The 26,872-nt window shown below is 42.7% G+C and overlaps 1 protein-coding gene across 4 annotated transcripts in view; it reads left to right on the top strand.

Annotated features, from left to right (window-relative positions):
* The window catches only part of PAPOLA (poly(A) polymerase alpha), a 114,633-nt gene that overhangs the window by 64,448 nt on the left and 23,313 nt on the right, over window positions 1-26,872 (top strand). For 2 of the 4 annotated variants that reach the window (XM_038766000.1, XM_038765993.1), the window contains exons 21-22: window positions 1,838-1,912; window positions 5,033-7,270. In XM_038766000.1, the coding sequence (XP_038621928.1) occupies window positions 1,838-1,912; window positions 5,033-5,128 (171 nt within the window). In that variant the 3' untranslated portion in view covers window positions 5,129-7,270. Of the gene's footprint in view, window positions 1-1,837; window positions 1,913-3,006; window positions 3,609-5,032; window positions 7,271-26,872 lie in introns of those variants that run through there. The other 2 variants (XM_038766041.1, XM_038766112.1) reach the window with 2 other exon arrangements.

Below are 26,872 nucleotides of genomic sequence, written 5' to 3'. Positions count from 1 at the left end.
GCGGAGAGCGTTGAGAGCCGGGGGGTTGGAGAAGGGGAGAAGTGACTTTGGGGAGCTCAGACTTGATGGATTTAATTTTACTAATGAAATAGGAGGCCAGATCGTTGGGGGTGAGGGAAGGAGGAGGGGGAGGAACAGGGGGCCTGAGAAGGGAGTTAAATGTACAGAACAGCTGACGGGGATGATGGGCATGGGTGTCAATAAGGGAGGAGAAATAGTTTTGTCTGGCAGAGGAGAGGGCAGAGTTAAGGCAAGAAAGAATAAACTTGAAGTGAACGAGGTTGGCTTGGTGTTTAGACTTTCGCCAGCAACGTTCAGCAGCTCGAGCATAAGAGCGAAGGAGGTGGACAGTGGCAGTGATCCAGGGCTGTGGGTTAGTGGTACGAGAGCGGCGAAGGGAACAGGGAGCGAGTGAGTCTAGCTGAGTAGAGAGGGTAAAGTTGAGAGCAGTAATCTTATCATCAAGACTGGGTAGAGAGGAAAGGGAGGCGAGGTGGGGTGTGAGGCGCTCAGAAAGATGGATGGGGTCGAGAGAGCAGAGTTTTCTGTGAGGTAGTGATGTAGATTTACAGGGGAGAGGAGTGAGTGAGGAGGCAGGTGAGAAGGTTATGATCAGAGAGAGGGATTTCAGAGTTGGTGAGGGTGGAGATAGTGCAGCGGTAGGAGATGATGAGGTCGAGGGTGTGACCAAGTTGGTGAGTGGGCGAGTTGGGGTGTCTTTTAGAACCCTTGTCCAGTAACCTTAAACCTGCAGTCCCCCTTCCATTCATACCAATCAACTTATCCGCTTTGCCTTCTCTAATAACTGACATGCTTTGCTTTTCCTTCCTTCCTCCCTTCCTCCCTCCCTCCCTCCCCTCCCTTCCCTCCCCCCCTTCACTAACTAGCTGAATACAAAATACCATTTCAGTCCCATTTTGCAGTGTGCTATCACCAATTTTTACTAAAGCCATTTTTGTACTGGCTTGAATTCTAACAAGTTGGACCCTACGGAGTGACTCTATCATAAGTGATTTTGCTGAGTGACAAAATGAAACATGCCATACCTTTGCTTTTCATTGGTTCTTTCTACACAGTCAGACTTGGGGGGTGATTTGGAGATGCGCAGTTTAACGTTGGATATTAGTTGTCTTGGGCTACATTTTCCTCTGCCCACTGAGCTTTTTGTTGATGGTTAATAAGGAGCACAGTCCAAGGATAGTGGGTTTCTCTCTCTCCCTCCCTCTCTCCCCTCCTTCCCTCCCTACCCTCAATCCTCCTCCAATTTGTTGTTTATAGTGATATATTTAGAGAAAAGGAAGCACTATTTTCTTTCCCCCCCTTTTGATTTCCAAGCTCTGCATCCATAGAATTTTATAGGCATACCCACTGATATATTTATAGTTCTGACATGATTGTGCACTGACATAAAATTTTGGGTAAGTTGGCCTGGCCGTTCTGCCCATCTGGGTCCAGCCTTGAATGGGAATAAGAGATTGTGTGCGTGCCGTAAACCCAGTTTTACGTAAGAGGAATTAAACTCTAGACTCAGGGTGCAGGAAAAATATCCTGAGCTTTCGTATGTATGACTAGGTTCATTTTACACTGACTCATTCTACAGAGGGAGTTGCAGTCTATTAAAAGGCAATGAAAAATGAGGTAGAGCTAAATACATTTTAAAAGTCTGTGTCAACAGGAAGCCCTGGACAGCAATTTATTTAGTGATATATTATGTAGCTGTGCATGACTCATAGTATCTGTTACCTTATATACATTGTGTTTTTCATTAAGCCATGACTTTCTTCTCTTAGTCTAACAAGTTTCTCTCTCTTCTCTTCCCCTCCCGTTTGTCTCACAGGAACAACCTGACACAGAAACAAGTACAACACAATCAGAAACTGTTCAGACAGCAGCTCCTCTGCTGGCTTCTCAGGTACTAAGAGCAAAGCACACATAATTTTTTAGAAAAATGTATTCCTCCTATGAAAATTACTTGATGCTAAGCCAGTGAGAAAATGAGTGTAAATGAAAGAATGCCTTGGGTGGAAGTCAACTTGCACTGAAGTTGTTTGATGTACTGTGGGAACATTTTTTAAAAAATTAGGGCACGTGATCTGGCTAAATCTTTTATGAAATCTTAAGAGGCTGTCTGATACTTACTAATATCTTCTTGATAGTACATTAATATATTTAAAATAGCACACATTGGGTTTTGCTTATGTATAAATATGTAGTGATCTGTTAGGATTATCAATGAGAGACTATTTTGGGGTGTTATAAACAAGACATTTTTAAAGGAGGGTTTTTAAAGTTTACCATTTCTGTTGCCACCCTTGTTGCTGACCAGCATCTTTTTTAGTTTTTCTGTAGCCCCAAATCTCCAGGGATGGATTCTGTACAACTTCCTCCAGTTGTTTTGTTCCAGTGATTTATCACTCTGTCAAGAGCTGTGTTCTCATCTCCAACTAAACTCTCTTCTGCTTCAATTTAACACCATTTTCCCCATGTTCATGCCTCTATGGAAATGGAGTATAACTCATCAAAAAATTATTTATTTGAGTCTCCTCACAAAAATCCTTCATATACTTGGTCACCCCACAACCCTCTCTATTGTTCTTTAGGTGAAGCAATCCTAACTTTTTTAACCTTTCCTTATGCAATCTGTTTTCCAGCTCTTAATCATTTTTATAACACTTCTCTGGACCCTCTTCAGGCTCTCTATATCCTTTAATATGGTGACTAACACTAGCTAGATAATTCCCTAATAATGCAGAGGAATTACAGAAAAAACCAACCTTCCCAGTGTTAGAAGTGTTCACTCGTATATTATCTTCCAGTAAATAGCATGTTGATATCTTCTCACTTGTTTAAAATGATATTTAGGTCGCTACTTTTTTAAGTTGTGTTGAAAATGATCCCCAGGTCTCTTTCCACTGTATTTCTACTTAACCTGCTTTCTTTTGTATTCTGCCATTACTGTGTACTCTCTTGCTCTTCCTAATGAATTTCATCCTGTTGTATTTGTAGGTCCAGTTTTCTATTGACACTTGGAATTTTATTGTCATGCAACTCCATCCACTTTATTACCATCAACTTTTAAAAATCCCTTTAATTTAGAAGAGAGAACACGATGTTCTAAGGTCCTGCCTAGACTCTCAAAACCATCAGTGTTTCTTTTTTTGAAAGGCTTTTTTTTTTTGTTTAAGCCTGTACACCTGTGAAATTTAACATTGTAAACTAACTTTTATTCCGCATAGCCAATGGAATCTGGTAAGGAGAGTGGTTTCAATCAATATGGTAGCAAACGTAAATTGTGTGATCTTGTTCAGTCTCTTTCTCAAGTCTCTTTTGAGATTGTTGGGTGGTTCTGTTTTACTTCCCTCAAGTCCCTTATGCTCTCTAGAATGCCTTAAGAATCGAACTATCACTTTTGAGGAGAGGTAAAACGTGAAATAGTATTGCCTAAATGAGAATCTGTCTTCAGGTTTGCTCGAGGAAAGCCTCTCATGTGATTGACGTGTTTTTTTATTGTATCACATCATGCTTTGAGGGTTAAAGTCCTCTACTCTTAAGCACTTAGATGTTTCACTCAAGCCCCGCAGCATTAATAGACATATTCATTCATTAATTCAGTCGTATTTATTGAGCGCTTACTCTGTTCAGAGCACTGGACTAAGCGCTTGGAAAGTACAATTTGACAACAGATAGAGACAGTCCCTACCCAACAATGGGCTCACAGTCTAGAATCATCATATTACTAACATTAATATTAACAATTAACATTAATAATATTAACATTAAAGTTAGCGATGAATGCTCTACTATTTCCCTTTTACTGCCTCCCTCCCCCTGTAGACTGCAAACTCCTTGAGGGCCGGGATCATGTCTGCCAACTCTGCTTGAATTCATTCATTCAGTCGTATTTATTGAGCGCTTACTGTGTGCAGAGCACTGTACTAAGCGCTTAGCACTGTACTAAGCTAAATGCTCTGCATTGAGTGCTGTGGCCTAGTGGAAAGAGCACCACGGGACTGGGAGTCAGAGGATCTGGGATCTAATTCTGTCTCTCACTTGTCTGTTGTGTGACCTTGGACAAGTCACTTCTCGGCATCTCATTTAGTACAGTGCTCTGCGCACAGTAAGCGCTCAATAAATACGATTGATTGATTGAGTATGGGGTTTATGATTGTGACAACCACGTGGGACATGGACTTTGTCGAATCTGATCAGCTTGTAGCCACTTGTCTGTTGTGTGACCTTGGACAAGTCACTTCTCGGCATCTCATTTACTTCATATTTAGTACAGTGCTCCGCACACAGTAAGCGCTCAAAAAATACGATTGATTGATTGATTTAGTATGGGGTTTATGATTGTGACAACCACGTGGGACATGGACTTTGTCGAATCTGATCAGCTTGTACCTTACCCAGCGCTCAGTACAGTACCCGGTACATAGTAAGCAATTGGCAAATACCATCTTTAAAAAAAAAACAAGAAGGAAAAGTAAGCACTCAATAAATACCAGTGATTGTGGAGAACCTTACCTGTATTTGTACTTCCGTTCCATCAATGCCTGTCCTGAGGGAGGTCTTGAAACAAAATATCCTCTGGAATGCTTGTAAATCTGCCTGTATTGATGGAACGTGATTCTCAGTGTAAACGCAGGGGGATTCAAGACTGCAGAAGATGTTTGTTCAGGATTGAAGAGCTGGGTACCCGTAAAATCTTCATTACCGCTCAATAATCTGGAATGCAAATGTGATTTACGTAATTGCAGTGAAGGCCTTGCTCTGTGTTAAAATTGTTCTTTTCCCGTACTCCCACACGGGGGTGCTCATAGCAAGTAGTTTAAAGCAATTAAAGTTGTTGCAATTAAATAGCCAAGAGGAAAAAAAAAAATGATTATAATTGACTCTCTAATTATTTGGTTCATTTTTGTACCGCTTTCAGCCACACATTACCAGATTGTTCCATTCTCAATGTTAAGAAGTCTACGTACTGAATACCCTTTTGTCTTATTTATCTTCTCCAATCTCGCTGTTTTCTTCTCAGAAAACATCCAGTACAGACCTTTCAGATATCCCTGCTCTCCCTGCAAATCCTATTCCTGTTATCAAGAATTCAATAAAACTGAGATTGAACCGGTAAAAACCAACCTCAGGGGTCCATAAACAATATCTGCCAACTCAACCTGTGGTCTTCTAATGCTCAAAAGGAGAATGGAGGGTGCAAGACTAGAATATGACTGAAAACGGATTTGGATTTATTTTGTGAAACCTCCCTTACTGGGCTAATCAGCACTTGATCGGAAGGCCAGGTTAGTATGTGAAGCCAGGAGTACTATTATTAATGTGTTAGCAACAGTTGCATTAACTATTTCAAAGGATTACTGCCTTTTAAAAAAAAAAATAAATAAAATGAAAAAAACCCACCTCAAGCTATATTTGTATCCATATTTGACATCTGGATTGGATTTATGTTTGCTGCATTGTTTGAAAAATTTGCAATACAAACTGGCATAAAAATTCCTTATACTGATGATGCACTTTTATGTATTTTTTTTTTTATTAGGAAGTAGGACTAATTTTAGATCTTCAGCTTGATGGATTTTTATTTTCCTCAAGAGTTTCTTCAATGTTAGTTGCAAATTGGATAGCATTGTACAATGGATGTCCCGTTGTACCGCCCAAGACAGAGGATGGGGAACATCTAGTTCAGTCCCTATAAAGTGGCCATCACCCCTTAAATTGAATTGGCAAGTCTTAGGGAACGTGTCATGTGGACAGAATAAATTGGAAGCATTTGGTTTCGATGGGACGCGATTTCAAGAAACGGTGTGTAACGTTTTATTTATAGGGTTCTTTTATAGTGCATACAAATCAGCGACTAAACAGCAAATATACATTTGTTTGGGGCTCTTGGAGCTCCTCCATCTTCCTCTCTTGCCTTCGGTCTTGTCCCGTGACCAAAACAGTTTACGCGTTAAATTTTTGCGGCACGAAGTATGACCAGTGTCACCAAAACTAAAACGCCAGGATTTTCTCAAGATGTGATGCAACACAAACCATCCTGTGGGCACCTGGCACAAAACACACTCTATTTTCGATCTGGTGACTGCCACTGTAGGGTGAGTAAGTGATGCTGGAAAAGCAAAGTTTATCTTGCAGTGGCCACTGGCTCGCTAAAATGTGAAAAGTTTTCTACACTCCACAGAAATCCCGTCTGTAGTCAAGGAAACGTTTCAAGTTTTAAACAGGCAAGAACTATTTTCTCCAAGGATTTTAAGCTAATTTTTATTTTTAGATGGCTCACCAAAACTTGTCAGCAAATTTTACATACGAAAACATCCTTTTAAAACATTTCTAGCAAGCACTTGACATCAGCTCTCTTTACTCCTTTTTTGTTTTTGGTCTATGGTCCTATCAAAAAGATTAGAAACTTGTTTCATTAAAGGAATGACAAAATCCCTCCTAAACAAGCCAGGGAACATCAGGTGAGGGATACCAGGTGTAGATAACAAACTTCCTTACTTACTATTTACTTAGTCTTGAAAAAACTTCCCAGATTTTCCGATTAGCATGTTTTATGACTCTTCTCCCATTGTGCTCCATCTTATTACATGTGCATTCTTCATGTTAAACTGAAATTACTTACACTCTTCCCCTGTCCTTCTAAATTAATTTTCCAAAGTTGGAGTGTAGTTTTTTGTTTTTTTTTCCCCTTAGGCTATGCAGTAATGAGGCTTTTTTTTTTTTTTTGGCCATTTCTTTCAGATGTCTAGTAGACAATATTTCTATTTCCCTTATCCCATGCCTTGTGCAGCCACCTTGGCACCCTGCTTCCTCTTCTTCCTCCCCTCCCATTCTTTCCCATCCCCCCCAGAAAAGATGATTATACTAACAGTTGAAGTGTACAAGGTGTCTGTGTATTTTGTGTAGCTATGGAGTTTAGATTGAAATTGCCAGGCACAAATTTAGTCTTGTCATTTTGTTTACACATTGGGGAAAAAAAAAATTTCAGTTTATTTAACGTTTCACGTAACTGCACCCAAGTTTTGCCAAGCTGGAAACTTGGATTTTTTTTTTTTTTTCCTGTGTAGTGACTTTTTAATTCAAGTTTTCATAACCTGGAGATCAGACTGTTGCTTTCGCATGATGTATGTAGTGTCTCATGACTGGAGTTTGCTTTGTTTTATAGTATCTGTACTCCTTGTATTTTTCAAGAGCTATTTTGTAAACAGATGATGTATTTCTCCATTGAAAACACAATAAAAAACAGCACAATCCCAAAGTTGTCTGATTTTTGTTGTTTCGACGAGGCTGAATTAGTGTGAACTTGTCAGTTGACTGTCTTAATTGAGGAGAAGCAGCGTGGCTCAGTGGAAAGAGCCCGGGCTTTGGAGTCCGAGGTCATGGGTTCAAATTCCGGCTCCGCCACTTGTCAGCTGGGTGACTTTGGGCAAGTCACTTCCCTTCTCTGGGCCTCAGTTCCCTCATCTGGAAAATGGGGACTAAGACTGTGAGCCCCAAGTGGGACAACCTGATCACCTTGTATCCTCCCCGACGCTTAGAACAGTGCTTTGCACATAGTAAGCGCTTAACAAATGCCATTATTATTATTATTATTATTATTACTGCTAGTTTAGGCTATAGTACTGCATGCAATCATTGTACAGTACAGTTCATTTTACCTCCATCAGATTTACTTTTTTTTTAACAATAACTCACATGGATATTGGTTTCACTGGTGTTACTAGCGACGTTCACTCGATATTGCTCTCTGTGGGTCTCTCTGAAATCTGCCTTGAGGTGTAGGCTATAGAAATGAACTTCACATTTGTAAGTGGGCTGCATTTTTTTGTAATGAACAAACTGATCTTAAAATTCAGGCCTCTACTCCTCCTGAAAGCATCAAAACTTTGTCTTCGATCTCTAAAATCCCTCGTTTTCCCTCGATTTTGCTCTAGCATTCGCGTAATCCGCAGCATCAGCAGATGGCGCTGCTACTTTATTTTTATTTTTTCCAACAATTTCACAAAACGGATAATTCGGGCACAGCGCAGAATTTTGCCTCATTTATTCCATCCTGGACGTTTGGTGGAAGTGGGGTGCTTTGCCACCCAATCCTTTTTCACAGACGTAAATTTAATAATGGTGGCATTTGTTAAAGTGCTTACTCTGTGTAAAACACTGTTATAATAATAATAATAATGATGGCATTTATTAAGCGCTTACTTTGTGCCAAGCACTGTTCTAAGCGCTGGGGAGGTTACAAGGTGATCAGGTTGTTCCACCTGGGGCTCACATTCTTAATCCCCATTTTCCAGATGAGGGAACTGAGGCCCAGATAATAATAATAATAATAATAATGATGATGATGATGATGGCATTTGTTAAGTGCTTACTATGTGCAGAGCACTGTTCTAAGCGCTGGGGGGGAGATACAAGTTGATCAAGTTGTCCCACGTGGGGCTCACAGTCTTAATCCCCATTTTACAGATGAGGTAACTGAGGCCCAGAGAAGTGAAGTGACTTGCCCAAAGTCACCCAGCTGACAATTGGTGGAGCTGGGATTCGAACCCGTGACCTCTGACTCCAAAGCCCGGGCTCTTTCCACTGAGCCACGCTGCTTCTCTGTTCTGTTCTAAGCGCCGGGGAGGATACAAGGTGATCACGGCGTCCCGCGTGGGGATCACGGTCTTAATCCCCATTTAACAGGTGAGGTCACTGAGGCACAGAGAAGTGGCTTGCCCAAGGTCACACAGCGGTGGAGCAGGGTTGATAAACTGCATGGGGTTTGGGTTTTACTGGATGGATGGGAAATGTATAGGAAGCGAGAAGGAAAATAAGATCCTAATTTCTTTGTGCCATTCAGGTGACTCTGAAATTAATTAGTGACTGGGCAAACACTCTCTTAAAATTCAGGATTTAATCTGAGGAATTGAAAGTGAAACTGGTGGTTGTTGCCCCGTATGGCTAAAGGTCATCTCTTGTGGACATTTTAGTGTTATCTCACAATATCAGGCATTTCCAAATGACCGTCAGTTGCTGATTTTTTGGTGATCGATGTGCCTCTAATACTCAGATGACACAAAGAGCGCTGAATGTTGAGCTAGTATAATACGACACGACATTTCAATAATCAGCTGTGGGATTTTGCTTTTTAAAAACCACTGTCATTCATTTAGTCGTATTTGTGGAGTGCTCAGTGGGTACAAAGCATTGTACTTACCACTTGGGAGAGTACAGTGTAACAACACACATTTCCTGCCCACAATGAGCTCCCAGCCTTAAATCATAATAAACAGTTGCGTGTTATCCCGATCAGAGTACGTTCTCTGCCTCCAGTGTTTAGAGTTCTGTGTAGCATTAATTCTGGCTGCACTTAAGATAGCAATAAATGACCATCCTCCTCAAAGTAGTTATTGTTCAATAAGTTTGTGTATTTAGGGATTTATCCTTTCATATGGTAAATCCTGAAAAGCCGAGCTGTTAGAGCTCTTAAAAGCTGCGTTTAAACAAAAAGAGGTTTATTTAAAAAACACTCCTACTTTTCGTAAAATGCATTAAGAAGACTTTGCATATATTTGTACTTATTTTAATCCTAATAAAAATTAACAGTGTCAGGAAAATCAGATGCTTCTTAGCTTGAATTGTAAATGTTGGTTTGCATTTCTTTCAAGCTGATTTTTTCCCCCCCTCCTTTCATCTCTTTTTTCATTACCTTTTTCCTATGTGGTTGATCTCTTAGGATTAACCAGAAAGTGTACTATTTCAAATCGGGTCTGAATTTGGCAAATCCCATTCAACGATCGTGACCTTCGATAATTTGGAAACCCACAATCTTTTGAAAAATAGCAGTTTTGTTGCCGCCCGGTTCAAAATGCGCTGTAGGCCGGAATGCACAATTTATAGCGGGCCACAAAAGCGTACTTGGTTGAAAATTATGCTTTGATAATTCGTGTTAAAGAATAGAGATTTAGCACTACCGAATCCGTGTCTGTATCTTGGAAGCAACTGTGCTTCATTGTAGAAAGAATTTTCTATGCTGCAGAAGTAATTTCGACTGGTGTTTTTCTTCCTCGGAGACCTGCCTTTGTCTTAACGTTCTCGAAACATCCCCGCAGCTGAGGAAACCATACAAGTATGTAAAAGTGATGGAATTTAAAGTACTCTTCTCCTTGTCTCCTCCCGATCCAACTTTCTTTTGAAGGGATGGGATTGAGGGGACATTTGGTTCACATTTCAAAGACCTACATCTCAAGCGGTAGGACACCCTAGTAATTATGAAAATTTTGGCTTTATCCTTTAAGATCTTTTCAGCACAGGAACGCAAAATAGTGTTAGGCATCTGCAATCCATGTCTTTAAAGTCTACAAACTACCACGTGCATTTGAAAGACTGATTTTAAACATCTGCTACTGTCACTGTCCAAGCTTTCTCTCTCTCTCTCTCCCCTCCCACCCCCCCAAAAAAAGAACTCCACTTCCAATTTGCATGTTGGAAGTGAATCAAATTTTCAAAAAATTGAAGCTCTGGTATTCTGCTTTTAGGATATCTGAATTCTAATGAGGCAAGGGGGTATTTCATGTGTTTCAAATGCAGAATGAATCTACAAAGATGATTCTTCAAATATTTTCACAGTTCAATTTCAGCATTTTATACTTGTCATCAAGACAGTGCCTCTACACATTTTATGTTCTTGATCTTGGGATGAGAAAAAAGCTGAAGGTCTTTTTTTGTGTTCTATACTATCCTCTGCAGTACAAAAGGTTGCTTTACTCCACCAGTAAACTTGTTTTTAAGTGAAATCACTTGTCATTGAGTTCTAAGGGAGAGCAGAATAAAAAAAGTCAAACATGGCATTAAATCCTGAGTTTTCTTTGAACAGCATTTTTTGATCTTTGCCACATTCCACTACGCAGTGTATTGTATCGTTAATATCAGATGCTGGTCTCATTCTTGATGCCTAATATGGCATTATTCTCTGTCTTCTGAAAAGGGTACTTTTCCCCCCTTCCTTATAATTTGTGTGTTCAACAAGTAGCCGGCCTCAGTGTGTGTTTTTTTTTTTCCAAAATGTGAAGAGTTTGGAAGTACTTGGTTTTTTTTAAAAAAAACCCAAAACTTTCTGTTCTGATTCGTGGATTTGAGTTCATTGGAGAAAATTACTTCAATATTCTCTGTATGCTCCCTTCGTAATCACATGCAGTCCTAAGGCATTTAAAACATATAAGGTGCTCTTTTGCATAAAAATGGTGAATTATTAACACCGAATGGTATATTGGATCATGTATCCCTCACTAATATGACTTTTCAGATTGAGCTGCAAAATGAAACCAATTGTAGGAGCCTTCTGGAGGGTGAGTCCAAGAGCAGCCTTTAAAATTGATTTTTCCGTAGCCCCCAAATGGGTGGGGATTTCCGAGTGCTCCCAAATGAAGGCCCCAGGCGTGAGGAAAATGGATCGCTGTTTTAATACAATTACTTAAAGTCCTTCAACTTTTTAGTCATTTCTTCTGGCTTCTGAGGCTCCTCCTGGCACAGCACCCTCCTTAACAAACTTTCACACTGTATGCCACGCGATTCGATTTCCAGAAATCTGGCAGCGGAGCTGGGCCTTGTTTGCCTGTTCTGTCTGCAGTGGAGCTGTTAATAAAGAGATGGATGATAAAGTTGTCGAAAAGAGACAGTTGGACAGGGCCGCTCCCCGTGAGTGACAGAGGGCATGATCTGCCTTCGCAGCCAAGAAAGCCGCCCCTAGCAAAGTACCGACGTCGTCTGGTCACTGTGCCAAGGCTGGTAGACAGAGCTTTCCCACCCTATTAGGCTACTCCAATGCAAATGTTTCCTTTTAACTTAGGCTCGCTTCACACTCCCATTTTTATCGAGTTCAGGATGTACTAGGCAAATAAATCCACGATTAGGGCACGTGCCTACAGCCGGCCGGAAAAAAAAACGGTCTCCGGGAGGACGACGAGGAAAAGATGCTCTCTTTTTTATTTTTAAAAGTGTTCGATTTGGTAAGCTATGTTCATAGTATTTGATCTGGTTTTTTTTTTTTTTAATACAAAAACTGAACATTTGTTTCCTTGAAATCTGCCACCCTGAAGTGATTCAAATCTGCACAGGCTGGGAATGGGTGAATGATAGCTGTCAGAGACCCGATGGTCGTGTGAGCGCCTCAGCCGTCACGGACAATATGATGATTTCGGTGTGTCCTTCTGCCCGTTAGGGTTCCTGTTATCTGGCCCGGTTGAAAGTGCAGTCTCTTAAAAAAAAAAAAAAATTACCATTATCGTCTGAATCTTCCAATTTCCGAGGCGTACGTATTTTGCCCTGATTTGAGAGAGAACTTGTGAATGTGCTATTGCCAGAGAGTGTTTTAAAGAAATTCAATTTCCCTCAAAATAACCAGCTGGGGTGTGTGTGTGTGTGTCTGTGTGTGCGCGTGCGTTCTTGTGTATGTGTGTGTGTTCATGTGTATGTATGTGTGTACATACACAATAACTTTTTGCAAAGGAGAATTGTGTTCGGCTCTTGCCAAAACCACTCGACGCCTTCCACTCTGGCAAAGTCCTGGAGTGGAGAAGCACAGTTGGGATTATCGTTCCCAATTTGTGAAGAGGGAGGACTGCGTGAAATTGGCAAAGCTACGGCACTGTTCTCCCTAGACAAATCATTCCGGTATCCTTCACCTTGTGGGGTCCTTGCGAGGTGGCCCCAGCGCAGGGGCTACTATCTGCCATTTACCCCCCGCTGCCCGGGAGAGAAGGGGACCACTCCATGGCCTCGTGGCAATCTCCCGTCTCCCTCTCCTCCTTTTCCCCGGATGGTTACCATCTAGGAATTGCCCCTTATATTTATTTCAAAGCTTCCAGAGCCTAGCCAAAACTTGGGAACATCGGTGCTTGCGGACCCCAAATCCCAAGTGCTGACTTTGCTATCAATCAATCAATCAGTCGTATTTATTGAGCGCTTACTATGTGCAGAGCAGACTCTAAAGGGGGAGTGTGCACTGAGAAGCAGCATGAGGTAGCGTGGCCTAATGGAAAGAGTTTGGGCCTGAGACGGGGCTTTCGTTTTAATTCCAGTTCTGCCACTTTACTGCTTGTGTCACCTTGGGTAAGTCACTCAACTTCTCTGTGCTTCAGTTATTTCATCTGAAAAGTGGGGATTAAGATTGGGAGCGCATTTTGGGACATGGACTGTGTTTAACCTGATTATCATATCTATCCCAACGCTTAGTACAGTGCCTGGCACATAATAAGCCCTTAACAAATGCCATAAGGAAAATAGAGACGCAGCTGGGTGTCTGTGCCAAGTCACTTAACCTCTTTCGACCTCAGCTCCTTCATCTGGAAAATGAAGAAAACTTTCTGGCTCATTTTCTTTTAGATCGGGCCAACTCCTCTAAACCCCAGTGCTTAGCTTAAGATAAACATTTTTTCATGGTATTAAGTGCTTAGTATGTGCCCGGCACTGTATTAAATGCTGGGGTAGATACAAGCTAATTGGGTTGAACACCATTCAATCGTATTTATTGAGCGCTTACTGTGGGCAGAGCACTGTATTAAGCACTTGGGAAGTACAAGTCGGCAACATATAGAGACGATCACTACCCAACATACCTACATCCCACATGGGGCTTACAGGCTTGTTATTAAGTAAATTAACATTTAAGTAACATTAAGTAAATACCAATATGCATTGCTGTTTGGTATTGTCTTAGGTACTGGTATTGCCTTAAACCAAATTGGGCGACAAAGCCAGTTGAGAGCTTTTATGCTGGGTGATTGTAAGCTCATTACGGGCAGGGCAGGGAACGTACCTGCTAATTGTATTCTCCCAAATGCTTAGTACAGTGTTCTGCACATAGTGAGCTCTCAATCAATGCCATTGATTGATGAACGGATTGATCTTGAGTGGGCTTTTCTGTAGCCTCTTCACTAGCCCAATTGACAATCACGGTCCTATGTACCATTCTTTGTAATCTGCATCTGGCTGCCAACCTGTCTGCGTGGCATTCATTCAATTATATTTGAGAGCTTACTGTGTGTAAAGCACAGTACTAAGCTCCTGGGAGAGTGCAATACAACAATAAACTCATAAGCCCTCAGTGAGCTTACAGTCTAAAGGTGGGGAGACAAACATTAATATAAATACATTGCGGGTGTAGACATAAGTTCTGTGGGGCTGGGAGGGGGCTAGAAGAACGGGAACAAAGTGACACAGAAGGGAGTGGGAGGAAAGGGGAGTTTAGTCAGGGAAGGCCTCCTGGAGGTGGTGTGCTTTTAATAAGGTTTTGAAGACAGGGAGAGAAATTGTCAGATTTGAGGAGGAAGGGTGTTCAGTGAATCAAGGGAAAAGACTTGGGCCTGGAAAGCACCATCAGTGTGGTAGATTTCACGGGCTGATGGTGGACACTGAGGCAGGGAGGACTCCTATAATGAAGCTCCAAACTTCAGCCCACTGTCCTCTTTACAAACGTTTGGTCTAAGGCTTAACTTGTCCCTGAGCATAGCCTTTACAGTGCTTTGCACATAGTAAGCACTTTACAAATACCATTATTATTGTTATTATCCAACCTTGGCATCACTGACGGCGTGTCCTCCCCTGGTTCTCCTCGTTTCTCTGGCTGAACGTTTCTCTGTCTATTTTGTGGGCTCCTCCTCTGCCTCCCACCCGCTAACTCGGGGCTGGGGGGGGGGTCCCTCAAGGCTCAGTTCTGGGTCCCCTTCTATTTGCCATCTCCACCCCCTCCCTTGGAGAACTCATTGGTTCCCATGGCTTCAACTACCACCTCTATGTGGATGACTGTGAGCCCACTGTTGGGTAGGGACTGTCTCTATATGTTGCCAACTTGTACTTCCCAAGCGCTTAGTACAGTGCTCTGCACACAGTAAGCGCTCAATAAATACGATTGATTGATTGATGATCCCCAAATCTGCATCTGCAGCCCTGACCCCTCTCCTCTGCAGTCTCGCATTTCCTCTTGCCTTCAAGACATCTCTACTTGGTTGTCCTCCCATCACCTCAAGCTGAACATGTTAACATATTGAATTCCAAGTGCCTGAAGGGTACAAGATTCACTCATTCGATCATGTTTATTGAGCAATTACTGTGTGCAGAGCACTGTACTAAGCATTTGGGAGAGGACACTACAATATTAGACATGTTCTCTGCCCACAATGAGCTTACAGCCTCTATTATCCTGAAACCCTAATGAGTGTGTCCTGGTCCTGGCGCGGCTCAGTGGAAAGAGCCCGGGATTGGGAGTCAGAGGTCGTGGGTTCTAATCCTGGCTCCGTCACTTAGCTGTGGGACCTTGGGCAAGTCACTTATTCTCTGAGCCTCAGTGACCTCATCTGTAAAATGGGGATTAAGACTGTGAGCCCCACATGGGACAACCTGCTTACCTTGTGCCTCCCCCAGCGCTTAGAACAGTGCTTGGCACATAGTAAGCACTTAACAAATGTCATTATTATTACTGGTTCACAATAGTTCCATATTCTGTTTCTATCCTCCAGATTTTCTAGACTGTGAGCCTGCTATTGGGTAGGGATCGTCTCTATATGTTACCAGCTTGTATTTCCCAAGCACTTAGAACAGTGCTCTGCACACAGTAAGGGTTCAATAAATATGATTGAATGAATGAACAAATGAATTTTCTAGATTTGTCATCTTTTTCATCCCATGCTTTTCCAGACTGAAATGTCCTATTTAATCTGTCCTCTTCTGGTTTGCTTGGGACGTTTTTACAAAGTGAACGGGTAAGGGGCTGGGTTTGGGCTTTTGATACAGGTATGCCACCCCAAAAATTAGGTGGCTGTCCCAAACAGTAGTATTCAATGCATAGAGAAGATTTACCTGAGTCCTGAGGTGGTATGGCATGACCTAAACTGCCATTACCTGCTTACCGCTTTCCTAGGATAAACTCTGAATCTTGTAGAGCTTTTCTTAACCAAGCACTTTCTTATTAATGATCTTGTTTCTGCCTGAGAGGTTCCGTGTAAGGCCGGACGAATTGGGCATTATTATCCCCATCTTACAGCTAGGGCAACTGAGATCCAGAAAGGTTGAAGTGGCTTGTCTAACAGCAGTCAGTAGCCAGTGGCAGAGCCAGTTCTCCTGACCACACCATGCTGCCTCTCGTTCATTCATTCATTCAATTGTATTTATTGAGCGCTTACTGTGTGCAGAGCACTGTACTAAGCGCTTGGGAAGTACAGGCGGCTGCAGATAGAGACTGTCCCTCCCCGACAAGCATTACATTCTATCTCCAACTGACTCAGGACACTTGAAAGAACTGTTGCCTATTTTTCTATACATCCTAATGTTTAGGGGTGTGCCACCACTTTTCATTCTGCAGCTGTAACTTTCCTCCTTTGACCTTGCACCCTTGAACTCACGCAAGCCCCTTGGGCCTAGAGATCCTTCCCATCTTTTCTTCGGTACGAGTGAAGAAATATTTCCTTATGTTTAGAACCTACCACCCTCAAGCTTCAATGAATGACCCTCATTACGGCAGTGTAACATTTGGATGGCAACAATTCCATATTCACCGGGTCCCCACCCTCAGTGACCCTCCAAGCGCTTAGTACAGTGCTCTGCACATAGTAAGTGCTCAATAAATACAATTAAATACGATTGAACGAATGAATGACTACAGAAATTACATGGTAGTTGGCTGCGCTCACACCCCATCTTTTCTTCGGTACGAGTGAAGAAATATTTCCTTATGTTTGGAACCTACCACCCTCAAGCTTCAATGAACGACCCTCATTATGGCAGTGTACCATTTGGATGGCAACAATTCCATATTCACCGGGTCCCCACCCTCAATGACCCTCCAAGCAGTTAGTACAGTGCTCTGCACATAGTAAGTGCTCAATAAATACAATTAAATATGATTGAACAAATGAATGACTACAGAAATTACATGGTAGTTGGCTGCGCTCACACCCTGTGCTGAGCGATGTACATTGACCATCTCAAAACTGGACACTTGGTATCCTCTCCCCTCTCGTGTTTCTCCACATGTTCTGCTTCCTTTCAGAAACATTATAGCAGGAGTATTTTACTTCAGCATTCCAACAACAGACTTTTGTGTGTTGTCAGACTCTTTCAAAGCTGGTACAATTCAAAGAATTTTGCCTCAGACCACGGTGGTAGATTACATCCAGGTCTTAGCTAGAAACATTATTGAAAAAGCACATCTCAATAATAATGGCATTTGTTAAGCGCTTACTATGTGCAAAGCACCGTTCTGAGCACTGGGGAGGTTGCAAGTTGATCAGGTTGTCCCACAGGGGGCTCACAGTCTTAATCCCCATTTTACAGATGAGGTAACTGAGGCACAGAGAGGTGAAGTGACTTGCCCAAAATCACACAGCTGACAACTGGCAGAGCTGGGATTTGAACCCATAACCTCTGACTCCAAAGTCCGTGCGCTTTCCAGTGAGCCACGCTGCTTCTCCTTCAAGAGGCTTTCCCCGACTAAGCCCTCATTTCCTCTTCTCCCCCTCCTTTATGTCACCTTGCACTTGGATTTGCTCCCTTTAGTCACTCCTTTAGCCCCAAAGCAATTATGGACATATCTATAATTTATATTAATGTCTGTCCTTCTAAACTATAAGCTTGTTGGGGGCAGGGCGTCTCTACTAACTCCATTATATTGTACTCTCCCAAGTGTTCAGTACAGTGTGAGGAGCAGCGTGGCTTTAGTGGCAAAACCACGGGCTTGGGAGGTCGTGGGTTCTAATCCCAGCTTCTCCACTGTGCCACTTTGGGCAAGTCACTCCACCTCTCTGTGCCTGTTACCTCATCTGTAAAATGGAGATTAAGACTGTGAGCCCCACCTGGAAAACCTGATTACCTTGTGTCTACCCTAGTGCTTAGAACAGTGCTTGGCACATAGTAAGCATTTAACAAATTCCATTATTATTATTATTACAGTGTTCTGCACATAGCGTTCAAATTTGATTGATTATTGAACTTCCCCTGAGCTCACATGGGGCTCGCCGTCTCAATCCCCATTTTACCGAAGAGGGAACTGAGGCCCAGAGACATTAAGTGACTTGCCCAAAGTCACATAGCAGACAAGTGGCAAAGTCAGGATTAGAGCCCATGACCTTCTGACCCCCGGGCCCATGCTCTCTCCATTATATATGTTTGTACGTATTTATTACTCTATTTTATTTGGACATATTTATTCTATTTATTTTATTTTGTTAATATGTTTTGTTCCGTCTCCCCCTTCTAGACTGTGAGCCCGCTGTTGGGTAGGGACCGTCTCTATATGTTGCCAACCTGTACTTCCCCAAGTGCTTAGTACAGTGCTCTGCACACAGTAAGCACTCAATAAATACGATTGAATGAATGAATGAATGAAAGGTCATGCTGCTTCTCATCTGTTTCTCCACAACCTTTCTTCTCTTATCCATTTTGCATCTATTTTGTTCATGGCACCCCCTAAAGCTGCTGTCTAAGAAATGGGGTGTGAAGACAGGGACTTTGGCTGAGGATTCCTGCCCTGCTTGCTGATCTCTTTAGAAATGATCTAAGCATCAAGCATTCCCCCCGTTGGCCTGAGAACAGGAAAACTGCTCACAGCAGGGAACTGGCTCCCTCCCTTTCCTCTCCCCTAGACACTAATAATAATAATAATAATAATGGTATTTGTTAAGTGCTTCCTAAATGCCAGGCACTGTACTAAGCACGGGGATAGATACAAGATAATCAGGTTGGACACAGTCCTTATCCCACGTGGGGCTCACAGTCTTAATTCCCGATTTACAGATGATGCAAGTGAGGCACAGAGAAGTAAAGTGACTTGCCCAAGGTGACACAGCAGACACGCCACAGAGCCAGGATTGGAAAGTATGTTGTCTGTCTCCCCCTTCTAGACTGTGAGCCTGTTGTTCGGTAGGGACCGTCTCTATATGTTGCCGACTTGGACTTCCTAAGCACTTAGTACAGTGCTCTGCACACAGTAAGTGCTCAATAAATATGATTGAATGAATTAATTAATGTTTTTATGGCTCCCAGGCGTGTGCTGTATCCATTAGACGTTGCTTCTTCCTCTTCGTTGCCAGGCTTCGTGGGCGGGAGCAAGACTGGTGTCATGGTGGCGTTGGGATAATATTCCCAAACTTGGATGCAATGTGTGTCCAGCATCCAATCAATGGGATACTGAATGAATGCTATTTCAGGGCAACCTACCAATTACAAGTTTCCTGTGCCAGGAAAATGGGCACCGAAGCAGAGGGCCCATGTAGATAAAGCAGAGACCTAGGAGTTAGAAGGAAGTGGGTTCTAATCCCGCCTCCGTCTCTTGTCAGCTGTGTGATCTTGGGCAAGTCACTTAACTTTTCTTTGTCCCTCAGCTACCTCATCTGTAAAATGGGGATTAAGACTGTGAGCCCCAGGTGGGACATGGACTGTGTCTAACCTGATTGGTTAGCTTGTATCTACTCCAGCGCTCAGTACAGTGCCTGGCACATAGTAAGTGCTTACCAAATGCCATAAAAAAATTATACTAATACAACAAATCAAATTCTAATGGTTATTTTCAGAGCACACTAAAAGTCCATTCTTCTAGCCGAAAGTTTGTAGCAATGTATTAAAAAAATTGATAGCCCTTTGACCCCAAAAACTATTTATTGGCTTCACCCTCTAACAAAATCTGTTTTACCATCTGTTGACCTGTGTGGTCATTGGTACCTTCAGTGATCTAAGAAAGAAATAAAAAAAAAAATCAAAATCTGCTTTGAGAATGAACTTTTTTACTGTACTCTTTGTTTTCTCACAGAAGTCCTTTCACTCCAAATCCCCCTCTGTTCTGGAGCTGGATGTCCCGATGTGTTTGGGGACTGGATCAGAACTAGTTGCCCAAACTGGATTGGGAGTAGAATTCTTACGGGGATTTTCCAGTCAGAACCTTTGGGGATGGACGTGAGAGGGCTAAAGAGCCGGGATTTCTGCCACACTGCTCTCCTCCCCAGTTCCCGTGACTCCTTTCCTCAGAGCCAGCGGGAGCAGCGCGGAATGACAACGGGAGAACGGCTTGGAGATTGATTTAGCCCCACAATGGCCCTACAGCGTGCAGTGCCGGCACATGTGAGAACAGCTTCCCCTGAAATCTCAAAAAAGTGAATTTAGGGGTAGTGGCCGTACCAGGGAACATTCTGTCCGAAGAAGTTTGGACTCTCTGATGGGGCTATCGAGGTCCCCCGCGACTTGGGAGCTGGCTCCAATGGCTTCTATATATTGGATGGTATCCAGCTACCAAGAGAAGCCTTAATTTGGAAAGTTCAGATGTGTTTGTGTGTATTCCTGTGGCTCTAAGTTTCCAAAATATGTTTTAAAGTAAGCGTCTTTTGAGTGTAAATCTCCCCATCATGAGTTCTTGCCTTTACATCTCCTCCAAAACCTGCCTCAGGGCAGTAAGACTGCCTAGTTGGATGGATGGATGGATGGATGGATGGATGAATGGATGGATGGATGGATCAATCGATGGATGGAATGCCGGCACCCAGATCCCAGGCCTGGGTTCTAATCCCGACTTGGCCACTCGTCTGCTGTGTGACAGCCAGCAAGTCACTTCACTTCTCTGTGCCTCAGTTCCCTCACCTGTAAAATGGGGATTAAGACTGTAAGTCCTCTGTGGGACATGGGCTGTATCCAACCTATCTTGTATAATAATAATACTAACGGTGGCATTTGTTAAGCGCTTACTATGTGCAAAGCACTGTTCTAAGCACTGAGTAATTGTTAAGCGCTTACTATGTGCCAAGCACTGTTCTAAGCGCTGGGGGACTACAAGGTAATCATGTTGTCCCACATGGGGCTCACAGTCTCAACCCTCATTTTACAGATGAATGAGGCACAGAGAAGTTAATCAATCAATCAATCAATTGTATTTATTGAGCACTTACTGTGTGCAGAGCACTGTACTAAGCGCTTGGGAAGTACAAGTTGGCAACATATAGAGACAGTCCCTACCCAACAGTGGGCTCACAGTCTAAAAGGGGGAGACAGAACAAAACCAAACATACTAACAAAATAAAATAAATAGAATAGATATGTACAAGTAAAATAAATAGAGCAATAAATATGTACAAACATATACACATATATAACAAACACATATACATATATAAGTTAAGTGACTTGCCCAAAGACACACAGATGATAAGTGGCGGGGTTGGGATTAGAACCCATGACCTCTGACTCCCAAGCTCGTGCTCTTTCCACTAAGCCAGGCTGTTTCTATCTAGCCCAGCGCTTAGGAGAGTGCCGGCACATAGTAAGCGCTTAATAATTAAAAAATGCCATTAGACCAACGCAAGTGTCTTGTAGTCAGTTTGTCGAGTTGTCGTTCAGTTTGGCAATGATGCTGCTATTGGTGAGATTACCTCGCTGAGCGTGAGTGTCTTCGAGAGAGAATCCTTTGCACGTTGTCCAACTAAAGGTAAAGCCACGTGAGGCATGATCAATTTTATTTATTGAGCACTTACCGCGCGCAGAGCACTGTACTAAACACTTAGGAGAATACAACAAAGTTGGTAATTGTGATTCCCTGCTCACAAGCAGGATGCCATGGCTTAATTTTACAGTAATATGTCAGAAGCCCTTTTTTAGACCCCAGGTGGGCAGGGAATGTGTCTGTTTATTGTTACGTTGTATTCTCCCAAGTGCTTAGTACAGTGTTTCGCACACAGTAAGCGCTCAATAAATATGAGTGATTGAATGAGGTCCAATCAAGGGCTATTTTGTCCTGTTGAAGCAGGAAATGCTGCTTTATACGGCAGATGGTAAAGCATACAAAATCCATTCCCGCAGCAAAGTGGTACAGGTGGAAAATACCAGTAAATCCTGGAGGAGTCGGGATAAATTCACGGACAAGAGGAGTTTAGTGGTGAAGAATGTAGAGGGAGAGTTTGGGATGTTGGATTGTAAGGTTTTTGAGGGTAGAAGTTGTGTCCACTAGCTATTATACTCTCATGCGCTTACTACAGTGTGCTCTGCATATAGTGGGCACAAAATATATATGCTGAATCAATCGATGTAAGAAGGAATTCCCCTGATCCAAGAGGGCAATGACGACAAGTCCTATTACCATTGGGTGGATCTATCGCCTGATCAGTATTGGCATCGCTTATGTTCTTGTATTCTTAGATCTGAAGTCATCATCATCATCATCAGTCGTATTTATTGAGCGCTTACTGTGTGCAGAGCACTGGACTCAGAGCTGGGAAGTACAAGTTGGCAACATAGAGAGACAGTCCCTACCCAACAGTGGGCTCACAGTCTAAAAGGGGGAGACAGAGAACAAATCCAAACGTACTAACAAAAGAAAATAAATAGAATAGATATGTACAAGTAAAATAAATAAATAAATAAATAGAGTAACAAAATAGAGTAACAAAAGTCCACTTTGGATTTCAGCACCGCGGTTCTCTGGCCATTTTAGGGGAGTGTTAATCCCAAAGGCATCATGAGAGAGAGTTCTAATTCTCTGGATGTGACACTTGCCCCCTCTGCTATATTTGGTTTAAATGTGGGAAAGAGTGAAAATGATACTGAAGCAAGCGACAGGAAAGCGAAGATGCTGAGTAAGAGCGTGCTATTTCTGTGCAGCCACTTTCTGGACCATTATTTCACCTATTAAAATAGGAGACTGTGTTTTACCTAAGACGCCTTACTTGCAAAAGCTTTTCAGCCCCTCTCGGATCCATCGACTGTGATGACCGAGCTGGCCAAGGGTTGAATATTTATGAGGTCTTATTTAATTAGGAAGAGAAACCCAGCCGTGTATATTTTCACCAATAAATGAGCAACCGAAATATGGACAACACTGATAGGTGAAACCATTTGTCCAAATGTCTCCGCTGGCACTTCTCCATGGTGTTCATTGTCTTCAGCGCTTAGAACAGTGCTTTGCACATAGTAAGCGCTTAACAAATGCCATCATTATTATTATTATTATTCCCAATTGCGGGGGAAAGGCTGCAGCCCGCCTCAAGCCGGGATGCTCAGGGAGGTCAGTGGAGTTGGCGAGGTTCTTCTCAGTGGCCCCAAGGGCCACAGGAAGGAACAGGATGGTCATTCTTCTGGTTTTGTACAACACAGTGGGGTTTCCAGCTGATCTGCCCCTGTCTGGGAGTGATTATTGTTATTATCCTTATTATGATTATCATCATCATTATCATCATGTTACTGTTGTTATTAATGGATTCCTTAAGCACTTACCATGTGTCAAGCAGCATTTTAAGTGCCGGGGTCGATAAAAGCTGATCAGGTTGGGCACAATCCTTGTCCCGCATGGTGCTCGCAGTCGACGTAGGAGGGAAAAAAGGCATTGAATCCCCATTTTGCAGATGAGGAAACTGAGGCACAGAGTGGTTTACCCAAAGGCACACAACAGGCACTGGCAGAGCCACCCAGGTCCTCTGATTCCTAGGCCTGTGCTCTTTCCACTAGGTTAGTCTGCTCCTCAGGGGGGCCTTTCTCTCTGGCACTTTTATTTTAAATTCCCGATCTCCCTCCTCCTGATTCCTGCCACCAAGTCCCACGGCTTGGGAGCAGGAGGAACTTGGGAATTAAGGGACACAGCACCCGCCCACCCAGCCACAAGCTCAGCAACATTTTTATAGATGGCAAAGGTATTGATTGAGTGATTGCTTATTCAAGCAACGGGAAAGTACAAAAATTTGAATGGCCACGATCCCTGCCCTCTGTAATCTAGGAGGGTACTTCTTAGACCTTTACCTATGTAATATATAGGTTCCTCCTCAGGGTAGGCAAAGTGGTGTCTGGAATTGTGTTGCCTAGTGGATAGAGCCCGGGCCTGGAGTCAGAAGGACCTGGGTTCTAATCCTGACTCCACTCAATGTAATAATAATAATAAATAACAATAAGGGTGGTATTTGTTAAGCGCTTACTATGTGCCAAGCACTGTTCTAAGCACTGGGGTAGATACAAGGTAATCAGAGCGGCCACATGGGGCTCACAGTCATAATCCCCATTTTACAGATGAGGCACAGAGAAGCTAAATGACTTGCCCGAAGTCACACGACTGACAAATGGCGGAGGCGGGATTAGAACCCACGACCTCTGACTCCCAAGCCCGGGCTCCTTCCACTAAGCCATGCTGCTTCTCTAATCTAGAGCCCGGGCCTACGAGTCAGAATCCAATACCGATTCCAACATTTGTCTGCCATATGACCTTGGACAAGTCACTTCATTTCTCCGGGCCTCAGTTACCTCATCTTTAAAATGGGGATAAAGACAGTGAGCCCCAAGTGGGACAGGGACTGTGTCCAACCTGATTTCCTTTGTATCTATCCCAGTGCTTACAACAGTGCCTAGACTGTGAGCCCGCTGTGGGGTAGGGACCATCTCTATATGTTGCCAGCTTGTACTTCCCAAGCGCTTAGTACAGTGCTCCGCACGCAGTAAGCGCTCAATAAATACGATTGAATGAATGAATGAATGGCATATTGTAAGTGCTTAAAAGAAAATTATCCTGTCAGAGATCCCAAGGGATGGGGTGTGACCTCCCGGAGAAACCTAATATTGCCCAAGGGGCAAGGCCTGACACATTTTCTCCAACTCCTAAATCAAGAACGAAAACTAACAGGATAGTTTCTCTTGATTCAGTCTTCTCTTGCACATCTCGAGCCTGTTTTCTGATTGCCGTCTTCCCTAGAGGCTGATGAGGAATCTATGGAAGTGAACAAATACCTCCAGTTGGGAATTGAGTAAGAAGAGAATTTGGGAGAGGTGAACGGGCAGTAATTAGGGAAAGGAAAAATGAGGATCGATATGCAAACTGACAATTGTAGCTTAAATACATTTTTGGAATAAAAAAAAAGCAAGAGCTGAGCGTGAAATCCAAAATGGGTGATGGCACGGTCTCCTTACTAGTTGGAAAAGTGAATGCCTGTCTCTCCGACACAATTGGGATGATTCTGAAGGGAGTTATCACTTGGAAATGGTCAGTGGTGTGCCATACCAGTAGAGTGAAAATAAATACCTTCGAAAGGGAGGGTAGGACAGTAAATTTTTTATTTAAATTGGGTCACCGTCATAACTAGTCACTTTTATTAGAGGACACTGTGCTTTAGAGGGAACAGCACAGGCCTGGAAATCAGAGGACCTGGGTTCTAATGCCAGTTCTGCCGCTTGCCTGCCGTGGGATTTAGGGTAAGTCATTTAATTTGTCTATGCCTCAGTTTCCTCGTCTGTAAAATGGGGATTCAAGGGATTCTCTCTCTCTGTGAGTCTTATATGTGGGACCGGGACCGTGTTTGACCTGATTATCCTTCTTAGTATACTGCTTCACACATATTCTTTAACAAATGCCACGATTTTTTTTTTAGGAGGAAAAGCTCAGAGCTTTCATTATCGGCAAGTACTGCAGCATGAGAATTGTCTAATTTCTCGCCTATATTCCTGTCTACCTCTCACCTTACAGGAGAAGTCTTTTGCCCTGACTGTTCTTGTTATCCATAAACTAGCCTCACTGTGACAGTTAGCTAGGTTATTGCTAATCTAATTGTTTGATGGCAAATTCACACTCATTCTACTTAGCATCCATGTCTAAAGTGCCTTTATTGGGTTAGAGCGAATTACCAGTTAACAAAAGTCTTTCATTCCATGATTTCCTGAGCACACTTCTAACTCTTGTCAAAATTAAATGGAAGGAGCAAGACAAATTTGTCAGGGTAGTCATTCATTCATTCAATCGTATTTATTGAGTGCTTACTGTGTGCAGCGCACTGTACTAAGCGCTTGGAAAGTGCAATTCGGCGACGGATTTGGGCTACAATTATAAAATCAAATTAAGTGGATACTTGTGGAATTTCAAGTAACCTGATCTTGTCCCATATTACAGTTTATTAAGTAATGAACATCATAGTAATAAACTGATGCTTGCTTTTTTGTGGAAGTGAATAGAATTCCTGAAAGAGGAAATCAAAATTAGCAGGCTACAAAAAAGTTCCTGAGAAAAAACATACTTTTTCACTTTTTTTATGGCATTTATTAAGCACTTACTATATGCAAAGCACTGTTCTAAGCGCCCCCTCCTTGCAATTCATGTCCAGTTGGAGATGAGCGTTTAGAGTAAGTGTCATAGGAGAAAATAAAGAAGGCTCAGAAGTTGGCAGATATATTTTTGGTCCAGAGGGCCTTAAAAGACAACTTGAGAGCCACTGTTCCAGAGCATGCTAATAATGGTGGGGAGTGATAATGGTAGTGACTGCTTACTTTGTGCCAATCACTGTGTTGAACAGTGTAAGCAATCAATCAATCAATCGTATTTATTGAGAGCTTACTGTGTGCAGAGCACTGTACTAAGCGCTTGGGAAGTACAAGTTGGCAACATATAGAGACACTCTGTCCCTACCCCACAGTCTAAAAGAGTTGTTAGACATACTCCCTGCCCATAACGAGCTTACAGTCTAGAGGAGCTTATGTGATGTGCACTGATCTGCAGTGTGCAGCGCAGAGTGCATGCCAATCTCAGCCCAGCCACGTGCAATGTCAAGGGAAATGCACATTTCAAAACCACAGGCAAGCAAGCACTTAGTACAGGGCTCTGCACACAGTAAGCGCTCAATAAATACGATTGAATGAATGAATGAATGAAAGCTTTCAATTCTATCCAGGGGGCAGACGCATAAGCTCTTCCTCTCAGCCTGTGAATGGTGGAGTGAGAGGTTTTTCTTTGTGTTCACGTTCAACATGGTCACCTCCCCGAGCTTTCCCTCAGCTAGGAGCAGCTCATAATAATAATAATGATAGTATTTGCTAGGCGCTTACTATGTGTGAAGCACTGTTCTAAGCGCTAGGATAGATACAAGGTAATCAGGTTGCCCCACAT

This window comes from Tachyglossus aculeatus, chromosome 1, assembly GCF_015852505.1.
Source record: "Tachyglossus aculeatus isolate mTacAcu1 chromosome 1, mTacAcu1.pri, whole genome shotgun sequence".
In the NCBI taxonomy this organism is placed as follows: Eukaryota; Metazoa; Chordata; class Mammalia; order Monotremata; family Tachyglossidae; genus Tachyglossus; species Tachyglossus aculeatus.
This window is presented reverse-complemented; position numbering and strand designations above follow the sequence as displayed.